This window comes from Stigmatopora argus, chromosome 9 (assembly GCF_051989625.1).
Source record: "Stigmatopora argus isolate UIUO_Sarg chromosome 9, RoL_Sarg_1.0, whole genome shotgun sequence".
Lineage (NCBI taxonomy): Eukaryota > Metazoa > Chordata > Actinopteri > Syngnathiformes > Syngnathidae > Stigmatopora > Stigmatopora argus.
This window is the reverse complement of record NC_135395.1, coordinates 10282351-10295455: the sequence shown is the minus strand read 5'-3', so window position 1 is coordinate 10295455 and position 13105 is coordinate 10282351. Positions and strand designations below refer to the sequence as shown.

The 13105-nt window shown below is 40.7% G+C and overlaps 1 protein-coding gene across 2 annotated transcripts; it reads left to right on the top strand.

Moving 5' to 3' along the window:
* Positions 1–4498: 4498 nt before the first annotated feature.
* Positions 4499–12694, top strand: ctbp1 (C-terminal binding protein 1). Of its 2 annotated transcripts, none has more exons than XM_077609922.1 (11): positions 4499–4863; positions 5674–5828; positions 6605–6749; positions 7559–7662; positions 7736–7838; positions 8303–8427; positions 8492–8581; positions 8658–8788; positions 9294–9415; positions 9485–9599; positions 9749–12694. In XM_077609922.1, the coding sequence occupies exons 1-11, from the start codon at positions 4824–4826 to the stop codon at positions 9945–9947; spliced, it is 1329 nt and encodes a 442-aa protein (XP_077466048.1). In that variant the 5' UTR covers positions 4499–4823; the 3' UTR covers positions 9948–12694. The 2 variants fall into 2 exon arrangements, with proteins under 2 accessions (XP_077466048.1, XP_077466047.1); XM_077609921.1 differs by having other exon boundaries at positions 4505–4863; positions 9288–9415.
* The last annotated feature ends 411 nt before the right edge of the window (positions 12695–13105 follow it).

Here is a 13105-nt window from a genome sequence, read left to right as displayed (position 1 = left end):
CGATCCCCTTATAATCAGTAAAAGACCTGACCTGAAAAAATAAAAGAAAATATTTTATTCTGACTTTTATCTTTATGTTTTGACAATGCAAAGTTCAAAATTAAATACTATGTTGTCTTAAAAACATGCCTCAAAATCCTCACTTATATATACACTTTATATACATGGTCATTTTTGCAAGGAAAAAGCCTTACTATACATGGTCATTTTTTTTCAAGAAAAAAGCCTACATGGGAACCATGGTCAATCATGGTCAACCTACATGGTCATTTTTGCAAGAAAAAAAGCCTCACTATACATGGTCATCTTAAATATTCATGGGCAAAATATAATAAACATCAGTCTGTGTTTCAGATACTATTTGAGACCAACAGAGAAGGCCTTGCAGACCCTGATGGTCCACCACTGAGTTATTGTATACAATACAATGAAGCATTCTTTGTGTGTCAAATTTTAAACTTTTAATGGAGGCAGATGGCTTGGAATAATGGTGAGTTGATGTAAAATACTAAGTCAAATGTTACTCAATATTTGGTGAAATTGGTTCACTAATAGGTACTGTTTTATGGCAGCAAGACCACAAAACTCACAACTATTCCACGTCATCTTCAAAACATAGACAATGAGGGGAGGACAAACCACCTTTTGGAGCGCGGTAAGCAAGCAACCATCTTTTCCACTTTCAATGTGGCGGAATAATATGGGCGTGGTTACGCCGATTGCCGACGCAGCTGAGTTAATTAAGCGCATGCGCAGTAACCGTTCCTTTTGGAAAGCCTGTCCTATTGACGGTCGACGAGCACTCCAACAAGGTAAGGAGTAGAGCAATTCACTGGCTTAGTGCATTTTTATCACACTATCGGGAGATTTTTCAGCTATCAATTGAGCCCAAAACGCCAACAAATCTCTTAGTTTAATGCCAGGTTTAACACACCGTCGACAATTTAAGTTCGGTCTTCTTTTCCCCACCAGCTGTGTGCTGTTACTAGTTAGCATTAGCGTTAGCGTCACGATTTGACTTAAAAAGTATGTTGTCCGTTTTCTCTCCAGTATTGAGTCGTTTAGCAAGACTTTAAATGTAATCAAACAACGCCGAGACATCAACCGACAGTTTGCTGGGTAAATGCTCACTCTACAGGTGTCAAAGTGGCGGCACGGGGGCCAAATCTGGCCTGCCACATCATTTTGTGTGGCCCGAGAAAGTAAATCATAAGTGCCAACTTTCTGTTTTAGGATTAAATTAAAATGAAGATTATAGATGTATATTATATTTCCTGATTTCCCCCCTTTTAAATCAATAATTGCACATTTGTAATCCATTTTTTCTTTCTCTTTAGGTAAAAAATCTTGCAAAATCTAAAAATATATAAAAATATTTTCAGTTTTCCACTTTAATATGGAACAATGATTAAAAGAGATTTTCCCTTACTGAGAAAAAAAGCAAAAATAAACATTGAGGACTTTTGATCCAGTTGTAAAAAATATCTAAAATGGTCCGGCCCACATGAAATCGAGGTGACGTTAATGCGGCCCACGAACCAACCAGAGTCTGACACCCTTGCTCTATAGCACCGGTGTCAAAGTGGTGGCCCGGGGGCCAAATCTGGCCCTCCGCATCATTTTGTGCGGCCCGAGAAAGTAAATCATGAGTGCCGACTTTCTGTTTTAGGATTAAATTAAAATGAAGATAATAGATGTATATATCTGCAGGTGGAGAAAAGACTGGCCAAACCATTCAACACTTCAATATGATGGCAACTCTTTGGAGCAATAGTTAATGTTTTCCTGTTAATAAAAAGACATGTATACTTGGCAAGATCTTTTATTTTGAAAAAGTTTGATGGGTTCACACAGGCCCTCCAGCATTTTTTAAAAGTCAGTTTTGCCTTCATCCATTTTCAAATGGAAACTCCCCTTGGCACCAGGTGGAATTCTGGGGGGGATCAATACACAGTTAAGTAAAAACTCATTCGCAAGGTCTTACCTTTTATTTTGAAAAAATGCATAGATTGGTTCTGGCGTAACACCCAACACCTAGAAATGAGGGGGTGCATCAGCCTATCTCAACATAGGCAGGTAACCATTCTGGAAAACAAAAAAGGGGTCAAGGCACAATAGATTAAGTCACATAAAAAAGAAATACAGACTAGGGCCTAATTAAGTCAAAATTTGACCAAAAAACTCCTACGTTTAGCTTTTCTATAAAACATCAAAAGCAGTGGTCCCCAAACTATTCCAGAAAGGGCCGCGGTGGGTGGAGGTTTTCGTTCCAACCTGGAAGAGGAAACCTCTCCACCAATCAGATATTGTAGAAGTGCAATCAATTGATTGCAGAAACCTGATTGGTTAAACTGTTTGTGTTGGATGGGTTGGAACAAAAACCTGCACCCACACCGGCCCTCGAGGACTGGTTTGGAGACCTGATCAAAAGGGTACCCATTATTCGGACACTGCAAAAGAAGGCAATATTAGATATACTCCTCTGATGGTCTGGTTTTCTTTTTGTCTGCTGCAGAGACTCAAAAATTATCTTTAGGGGCCCCTATCCAGTATGTTTTCCTCCAACACAAATGATCAGGATCTTGATCATGTGGTGGGAAATGTGGAAAACATACTGGACATCATGGACCAGAGTTGGAGACCCATGAGGGGATGTTGGTGTCAATGGCTGTGGAATCAGAAGAGAAGCAAGGTACAAATTACATGAAAATAATCAATCCTAGTTCTGCCTTCACTTTTTCAGTCAATCATTTCTAATTCATTCATTCTCAAAAAAAAAAATATCCAAAAAGCTGTTTTTCTCTTATGCCGAGGAAAAAAATGTTTAAATGAGTCAAAAATGACGCCTGCACTATTATTGAATAAATGTCTTAGGTTTTGTCAAAACCACATTTAAAATTAAAAATGAAAAGGTCCAAGCCCTGGGGTCTTTAAGAAAGTTAAGCGGGTAAAAGTATATAATTTATTTAAGTGCACAGTAATCCCTCAAATATCACATTTCCACTACATGGCAGAACTGTAAATGCTTTTTGGTTGGACTTTAATACTTAAAAAAATAAATACATTGTTTTCATAATAACATGCATTGGTCAGTGGGTGGGGCGGGGGCGGGGCTGTAAATACGTGTTGATTGGGCTTTCATACTTGAAAAAAATACATTGTTTTCATCATAACGTGCATGAGTCAGTTGGGGGAGCTGTAAATACTTTTTGGTTGGGCTTTAATCCTTTAAAATACAGTATTGCACATTATGAACATTGTGATAACATGCACTTTAGTGTTTGTTTTTTACTTCTAGACATTTAAATGATACTTGGCAGTGGTGTGCCGTCAGGGCCTTCGAGACCTTCTCTGCTGGCCTAAGAAATATCTGAATCACAGACTGATGTTAATTATATTTTGTGCATGCAAATAATTCCAAATTGTCTGTTCGCTTCCTTTCATTGCTTTCCCCCCTGGTTGCACTGCTTCCAGATGTGTGTTTTCATATTGAAGCAATCACATTTCCGCCATTATTTGTTGCCCGGGTCAGAAATCTGCCTCAAGATCTTCACAATCAGTTCTGCAGGCTCTGCTGCATTAAACAAGCGTCGATAAGACTGTTGCTTTAACCAATCAGAATTGTATGAGGTTATCATTGATGATTTTTTTTGTGTCGCAAGGTGTACCTGCAGTAGAGGTTTTATAAAATAGTTTTTGAGGGTTGGATTGATTCGCTGAAGGCGTCGCTAGGAAATTCACAGACTGCCGCTGAGTACACCATTAGCATGTACGTATAACATATAGTATTAATGTGGTATGTGTGCGTGTCATAGTGCATCCATGCACACTTGTAATTAGGCTGTAAATGGTTCTGTCATGCTGCTTGCCTCAACACCACTTGAGAGAAGGACCGAGGATGTCTGCAAGATGGGGAAATTGTGTGAACGAGACCAGGGAGGAGGGGCGCTGCAGGTGGGGATGACTGCAGTGGATTCAGACACACAAACAAACACCTCGTTATTCACGCGTTTGTTCAAATCATACGTTTATACACGAATTTATATATAGATAAAAAAATACGATGAGGTTTAATATTAAAAATAAGTTGATCATTGCTAATATTGATGTTATTTTAGACGAAAAATCATCACTTGCCCTATGAAGGGTTAAAGGTCAACGTTTGAATTGCAGTCCACTGTCGTGACCACGGTACATGAACCGAGGGGTTTAAAAAAATACGTCAATAAATATCATGTTAGGTATGGTGTAAATGAATGACAACAGGGATCTAAGGTACAAAAGTATTGAGGATTGAGGCTGTTTGGATCTGGAATGTCACCAATTCCAACTATTAAAGCTTAGTTTCAGTACTTCTACACACGCGTTGGCTTTAGTGTAAAAGTAACACACAGGAGGGTTGTATAAGGTTTCAACCGGGAACAAGTTTGTCCTGTCTCGCAAGCACTACAACATTGCGTAACGTGTTTGTTTTATTTAATTTTTTTCATTTTTTTTCAGTTTGAGGCGACAAAAGATGAGCTTTGGCTCGGCCCCTTTTCAACGGGTTCTGACACTGACACACACGCACACAAACCATCGCTTTCACATTCTTCTTCCTGCCCTCCCTACCGCCACAAAAAGAAAGGGAGGGATTTGCCGTAGCAGAGAGCGAGAAAAACAGGGAGAGGGTGAGGAAGCAAAACGGAAGAGTTGAGAGAGAGAGAGCGTGAGGGAGGCAGGCCTATCACATGTGTATGCGTTGGTGAGCGAGGGAGGGAGGCGAGGACGCCGCCGCCGCCGCCGCCATACTGTATGCCGAGCGGATTCTACATGTGAAAACCATGGGAAGCTCACATCTCCTCAACAAAGGCATGCCTCTAGGTAAATGTGTGCGCGCGTGCGTGTGGGGGTGCTGGATGCTCGTGTGTGTCTGAGTTTGCTCATGTTGCAAATGCCTCCCTTCCCCCTTCTCTTTTCCTCTGCTTTATTTTCCTACACTACTACACAAGAATGCGCGTGGGTGTGTGTGTGTCATGTGTGTTTCGGCGGCGACGTACAGAGAGCTAGCCAGATCAGAAACAGGAACGGACACACACACACATACACACAAAAACACACACACAGGTGGCTGCAAAAGACTGTTTTAGATAACAAAAAAGGGGAGTGAAGCCAGCGCCAGTACCCAAAGATAAAAGTGTAGCGCGTTATTCCCAAGACCACCACGTACCTACCCCGCCCCTCGTCTCCCCCAGGGAGGCTTGAGAGTCCAAGGTCATCAGATACAGCATGCATCACTTACGACTCAGGGAGAAGCAATCAATAAATGAGGCATCAAGCTGCGCCGATTGGATTTAGTGGGAAACTGATGATCCGAAGCGCAGTAACTCCGAATCGAAACCCGAACCCTGGCTTTAATACCTAACTATGTCTCTAAACCCTGATTTGAGAGACTTTAAACCCTACACTAGATCCCGCTAGAAAACCTGATTTGGAATCCTGTCCCTACTTTGAAATACAAACCCAGCTTTGAAACCCTAAACCAGACTATGAGTCCGATATAAAACCTACGTTATCACTCTAGTATTCTCTGTTCAGAGCCAAATTTAAAACCTTGTATCTGGTACAAACCTCTCAACTGACTCTATTTAGTTTAGAATAAAGAGTGAAATGTTCCTCTGTCTATCTGTTCAGGCATCAGACCTCCCATAATGAACGGACCCATGCACCCACGGCCCTTGGTGGCTTTATTGGATGGACGCGACTGCACAATTGAGATGCCGGTCCTCAAGGACGTCGCAACCGTGGCTTTCTGCGACGCCCAATCCACACAAGAGATCCACGAGAAGGTGGGTGACTCCACAAGAGAAACTCGCCTTAGGTTAAAAAATATAGTATTATGCATGTGATGAATCTAGCGATATAGATTTTTGGAAGATCTTGTCAGATTTGGAGATGGTCCTCATGAGCTAACTTCACCAAAAACTCCCAAAAATAGTCCATAAAGACATTGGGTGATTTACACAACCTCCGGATATGATTTGTGATATCCTCACAATATTAGATTAGATAACTTTATTCATCCCGTATTCGAGAAATTTCACTGTCACAGTGACAAGAGGGTGAGAATACAGACACAGCAAAAGACGTTTTTGACATAAATAAATGATATTACATTTATCGATACATGCATCAGGAAATCAATCTATGATATTCAAAGATTCAAAAAATAAAAAGGAAAAACAAGCGGTTTCTCAATGGAAAAATAAACAATTGTTTTGCACTCACGGACAAACTGAAAAAAGAATTGTCTTCCGGACAAACTATGAGACGATATTTCAGTGCAACATTTTGTAGATAAATATAGCAACACTATGTTGTTGCAAAATTGTCTTGGCAGGTGCGTTAGGATAACCCACTGCGACGACACTACTTGTTGTGAGGTGTCTTTGCGAAAATGTTTTTCAGGTTATGTCCCAATCTGGGTGACAGCAGGGCGCCCTTACAATGACACGAACAGATGGCGTTCCCATTGGCTCGACACGAGTCGCCGCTTTGACATGCTAATTGAAACGTGTCGTTGACAGCCCAATAACATTGTCTTCCTTGTTTTTTCATGATTCAGGTACTTAACGAAGCTGTGGGAGCATTGATGTATCACACAATCACTCTGATGAGAGAAGATCTGGAGAAGTTCAAAGCTCTTCGCATCATCGTGCGCATCGGCAGTGGCTATGACAACATTGACATCAAATCTGCGGGCGAACTCGGTCAGTTTCACCACTTTCACACTATATTTCCTATATTTCTTGCTTTTTAGCTCCCGATAACAAAACCATTTTCACAAGGCTGACGAAAATAAAAAAGTGGCTTTGGATGCTCACTGTTTAGTGCCAATGAAGGCAATAGACATTCAATTCATATTGACAGCAACCTGTTGGTTCCGTCATCAAAGAATGGTTACGTTTATTTGGACATATTCATTCGGATTTAAAAGATTGATTGGAATAAAAATGTTTCACGTACAAACCATTGAGTATTCTGATCCGATCAATTAAGGTCATTCTAATTGCCACTGATCTGGATCTGGCCTCGTGTCTTTAAAATACAAAATACAAAAGTGTCATCTGCAGCTCCCATAGACATACAAAGGGAAATAATTCTACCGTTTAAAATAGAAATGGACAGAAAGATGCTTTGTTGACGCGCATGTCACTACTGTTTCTTCGTCTTTTCTGATATATTTGGTCAATCTGCACGTCAAAATATCATGTACCAATCGTAAGTGTGATGACCAGTACTGTTAGTGTCCATAAAAACTGTGCATTTTGTCATGATTTCAAACTCTGATCAGGTTAAGAACATTTTGCTCAAGTAAACGTAACCAATGACATCTTTTTAAAATGATTCTTGGCGAGAACATGAATAACCTCCTGGGATACAAAGTATTCTAATATATCACCATATAAATGGATTTTCACAGCCCGTATAATTTATAATTGCATTTTGTTCAGCGGTTATATAAAAGACTGATTTTTGAAACTATGATGCTAAAATGTTCCTGTGCGCTACCCAACAGGAATCGCTGTGTGTAACATGCCAGCAGCCTCGGTGGAGGAGACGGCCGACTCCACGCTCTGTCACATCCTCACCTTGTACCGCCGCACCACTTGGCTACATCAGGTTTGTGTTTCTAGATTTGAAGAAACGCTAGGGTCTTTGCTCCAATATTCACATATCGCTATGCCCTGCACAGGCTCTTCGTGAGGGAACGCGGGTCCAAAGCGTGGAGCAAATTCGAGAGGTGGCTTCAGGAGCGGCACGGATCCGCGGAGAGACTCTGGGACTCATTGGACTAGGTCAGTGCAGGTGGCATTTATAAACGATAATAAATGTTATCGAAGAAGCCGATTGCTGAAATGCAAACTAGGAATTTCAAGTCTTACAAATACCAGCTCCAATCTTTTGTTTTGGTAAACAAACATAAACAAATTTGGCAATGCTTTGGATTCAAGATGGCGGCGCGCACGGGTGCAGCAGCTCTTTGCTCTTCAGTTTGGTGTTTTGTTTTCTCAAGTCTTATCCTTATTTCTGTTTTTACTGGGAAAACGCACTTTGTGGAGTAGCACCACCAATTTCGTTATACGCAGCTGTGTAGGATGACAATAAAGGCTTTTGATTTGATCTGAAAATAAATATTTGCTAATTTTTTTTTACTCATATCTCAAATTGATCGTATGTCGAGGTACCACTGTACTTATTTTGGACTTGGGATTCCAGTCCACTGTTACCCAAACCAATATGTATTTTTCTGTGAATGTAGGCCGGGTGGGCCAAGCCGTGGCCCTACGTGCTAAGGCGTTTGGATTCAACGTCATTTTCTATGATCCCTATTTGTCGGATGGCGTGGAGAGATCCCTGGGCCTTCAAAGGGTTACCACGCTACAGGTAACAAACAGACTGATGCAGTTGTAAGAAAGGTTGAGCGCCCATGTCTGTTTATCTGGCACAGGACCTGCTCTTCCACTCCGACTGCGTCTCGCTACATTGCAGCCTGAACGAACACAACCACCACCTCATCAACGACTTCACCATAAAGCAGGTGCTTGACCGCGACTCGGTTAGATTCGAATCGGGTTTGAATACAAATGGGAGCGGGCACGGCGTGTGTTATTCAGATGCGGCAGGGGGCTTTCCTGGTCAACACTGCGAGAGGGGGTCTGGTGGATGAGAAGGCCTTAGCCCAGGCCCTGAAAGAAGGGAGAATACGCGGCGCAGGCCTCGACGTGCATGAAACAGAACCTTTCAGGTAACTTCACCTCGAATTGCTTTTCATGGTTATTTAGACGGTACATTACGGCAATTGCGAGGAAAGTGATTACACTGAGCAATTACATTGTCAAAAGTGATCATTATTGATGTAGTTCAGCCATTTTTCCAGCGAGAATTGGTTATTCCAAATAAAATCCTTACTTTTGTATTAATTATCAAAATTAAAGTGGGACGAAACGAGAGGGAAAAGCTGGTGGCTCAATGGCCAATATTTATTGCAATACTTTTCATAGCCCTACTAAATATATAGATATAATATATATATATATATATATATATATATATATATATATATATATATATATATATATATATATATATATATATATATATATATATATATATATATATATATATATATATAATATGTAGATATGGGGGGCTATGAAAAGTATCGCAATAAATAGTGGCCATTGCGCTTCAATATGTTGCTCTCACAACTGCTTTTAGTCCTTTCCCACTGTTTATGATCTCAGTTTCAGTCAGGGTCCATTGAAGGATGCCCCCAACCTGATCTGCACCCCTCACGCTGCCTGGTACAGCGAACAGGCGTCGCTGGAGATGCGAGAAGAGGCGGCCAGAGAGATCCGAAGAGCCATCACAGGTCAGAACTATCTGATCTTTTAGTATCACCTTTGGAATTCCATCTCAAGAAAGATCCGTCTGTGTTAAGGTCGTATTCCGGACAGTCTGAAAAACTGTGTCAACAAGGAGTTCTTGAGCCAGAACAACCACTGGACAGGAGTTGAACAGGCTAACGTCCACCCAGAACTCAACGGAGCCTACAGGTATGACTGTTCTCAGCAAGATAGACAGATATTTAAAAAAAAAAACGTTATATAATATAGAGTATTAACCGAGACTACACAATATCGGAATCAGGAGCAAAAAAAATGCTATGAGTGCAGTATTAACCAAAATCCTCTTTTGCCTCCAGGTACCCTCCACCAGGGGTGGTGAGCATGACCGTCGGTGGCCTTCCGCCGCCGGTGGAGGGCATAGTGCCCAGCGCAGTGCCTGTTGCACATACCCTACCGCCAGCCGTGGTGCACCCACCACACACTCCATCACCCGGACAAAACGCGGTGAAGCCACCAGAGAGCGACAGAGAACAGCATCCAAACGAGCAGCTGTAGTCACGAAAAAAAGGCACAGCAAAGAAAGTTCACTACTGACTCCAAAATGTACATGACATCGGCATCTGCTCGTTCATTGAAACTCCAAAGCGAGGCAAGAAGATGACAACGATTGTCGGGAAAGGCAAACAAAGAGGTTGGATGCTCATTTGTTTTGAGAATAACGAAAAAAAATATTTGCGCGTGCCCACAAGTTCCCGACATTCTCATTTTTTTCCTGTCATGACCTGGATGTAGCAACAAAAAAAAAGTAGGTCATGGAATGAATGCAAGTGCGCAGTTTTTAGAGCAGTGTTTTCCAACCATTAAAGTGTCAAGCCGCATATTTTAAATGGAAAAACGAAAACTGCCGCAAAATGTAGTGGAACGTAGAAGTGGGAAACTCGCTGTAGCTGGCGATACGATTTGCGATTCAAGGGGCGATGCTCGCTGTTTGGCTGTGCTTATCATTGCCTGTAGTGTCTGAGTTATTCAGTAGAGGGCATGTGCACTCTTCACGTGTACTTATCTCTGGGATGGTCAGACTTTTAGGAGTCGTAGTTCATTTGAATTTGAACTGTTATACTTTAGGTTGCGTAAAAAAAAGAAACTGACCATCAAGAAGCAAAACAATTAACTTGTTGCCTGCCATTGATTGGAACAGCTTCTAATAATCACCTGTTTTTACACTCAACACAGAGTAACGTTGTCAAGTTACCGCTTAAATCTAAGGAAATTGATCGACAACATTTCTCAAAGCGCTAACGTTTTACGTTAATTGATTTATGAGATGCCACTGATATGCCAATCTCCAAAAGTATCATGTCAAATATGTTGCTGGCATATAGACAGAAAAAAACAATGCATCGATTGTGGTAAATAAAAAAAAATGGGTGACATTTGAGGTTGGGAATCACTGTTTTAAGACTGCAGTTGAAAAGATGTCGATTAAAAACTCGGCCCAATTGCTCTAGTTAAAAATCTGACTGAATTTTCCTTAACAATCCACAAGTTGGCAGACAGAGGCAGCTTTTAGTGCAAACCATCTCAGGAACTTGAGTTTCCGCACTCGTTCTACTATTGACTTCATTTCTTACCGTTTTGTGCTTCTTTTTACCGTTCTTGAGAAACACTCGCCTTGATTTCAAACTTGACTAACTTTGCCTGTTTGCTTGTATTTTGTACAGAGCATGCAATTTCCAAGAGATTAGCAGTTGTATAGAGGGGGCCAAATGGTACGCTTGGCGTTGAGATTATTTAAATAACCTTGTCGGGAAAACATGAGGAGATAAACTTTTACGTTCACACTGCAGGTCAATTGGAATTTTCTCAAGATTGAACAACATTAATATAATATAAAAGGATAACTGTTATGTTCGCTATTTGGGTGATAATCTGACTCATAAAGGTCAACGAAATATCGTCTCGTCAATATATCAGGCCGATATTTAGACTTTTGTCAAGATCGGTCGACGCGGAATTAAGCGCAAGGTTTACTTCCATCAAAAATCAAACAAATCATCTACTTCATACTTTCTTTCCTTACTCGGAAGCCTTTTTTTTTTACAAAGCACCAGAGCGAATAGCACAGCGCCCCCTTTAACATTCCAAGATAGGTCCTTACTAAGTGTACCGTTTTGCCACCCCCGTGCTTTGCGTGTTTATGTGTGTACATACTGTGGTGGTGTTTTCTGCCTGCCTGTATCAGTGTGACTTACTTTGTGTCTTTGTTCATAAAGAAGCGCCGGGTTCCTGAAGTCACTGTCACCGAGGCCGTGTTCCCAATTGCCGGGCGAGACGGAATCATTTGCTCAAGCGTCAATCAAAAAAAGCGACAAAACAAGTATAAGCACAGCCTAAGACTTGCACTAAAATTTTGAACTATGGATACCATACACAGTCCTATTCTTGCTTTGTTCTGGTAGTTAAACACACTCAAAAACTATTCAAACTGGCTCTGAAGCAACCCTTGAGTTATTTTGAATATTCAAGCACAAAAACTTCCTTTGGCAATGTTAAATTTGAGTTAATTCATTGAAATGTCTAACAAAAATCTGAGCAAAAAAGACTCGGAAAATCTGCCATTTTGGGCTGAGGTGGACACATTGTTCATGTTCAAGGCTAATTCAGGGCCAAACTTTGAACTGCCAGAAAATGTATTTACATGTACAGATACAGATACAGAGATTGGCAGCAAAAAGAAAAAGAAATAATTCTTTGAATATCTGTTTGTCTCAGTGGCAGTGCTTTCAGGGTCCCATTCCAAACCCAGTGTTTTCTGGAATAAGCAGTTCACTGTTTGCTACACATTGTCTTTAAAGTTGAGGTAGCAAGCATAGCCAATGGATGGACATCATTTCACATCGATGTTATCGATTCCAATTCCCTGAGCTAAGGGGCCAAAATCCCAAACATGTACGTTCTAAGGCCTTGGGAATTCGCCGAGGAATTCCCGTGAACGACACGTTCTTCTCAAGATGCCTGTCACCCAACGCCTGTTTTAACGGCAACCTTCACCGAAAATATTCTTCATTTAAAAAGAATATGAGGACATTGAAATCCCATCCCTGGTAGTGAAATCCAGTCCACTGTTGCCTACCTGTTTGTCTTCTTTATGGTTAGCTAAGTAGTAGGCGTAGCAATATACATTAATATAAATATATATATTCTATATTCTACATTAAATATATTTTTTGTTCGAAAGGATGTTTGTGACTGTATGCATTTGTATGAATTATTTTAAAAGGAAATAAAACTGTGGAAGAGGATGGGGTTTGATTGGTTTCTGATAATGGTTGTTTGAGAATATATTGATGATGGAAAAAAAAGCATGTAAACATTAATAATTTATATATACATATACGTATATACATATATACCAGTGGCAATCCGTGCATTTTCTCGTAGCGCCTTCAACGTATCAATCCAACCCTCAAAAACTATTTTATGGCTATAAAACCTCTACTGAAGCTACAGCTGCGACACATATAAAAAATAATCAATAAATCAATGCACAAAAATGGGGTAAAATCCACTTCCTAGCAGCATTTCATGATTAAATACAAATACTGGAGCTTTTCAGACATTACAACCGGGCCGGTTGCTCACAAAGCTATTTTCTAGACTGACTTTTTCAGGAAAAAAAATGGACATCATTAAGAAAGGGCGGTCAACTCCGA

Coding starts and splice junctions, on each gene's coding strand:
- ctbp1 (XM_077609921.1), top strand. CDS start 4,824: ATGGGAAGCTCACATCTCCTCAACAAAGGCATGCCTCTAG. Junction 7,839..8,302: donor TCTGGGACTCATTGGACTAG/GTCAGTGCAGGT, acceptor CTGTGAATGTAG/GCCGGGTGGGCCAAGCCGTG. Junction 9,600..9,748: donor GAACTCAACGGAGCCTACAG/GTATGACTGTTC, acceptor TTTTGCCTCCAG/GTACCCTCCACCAGGGGTGG.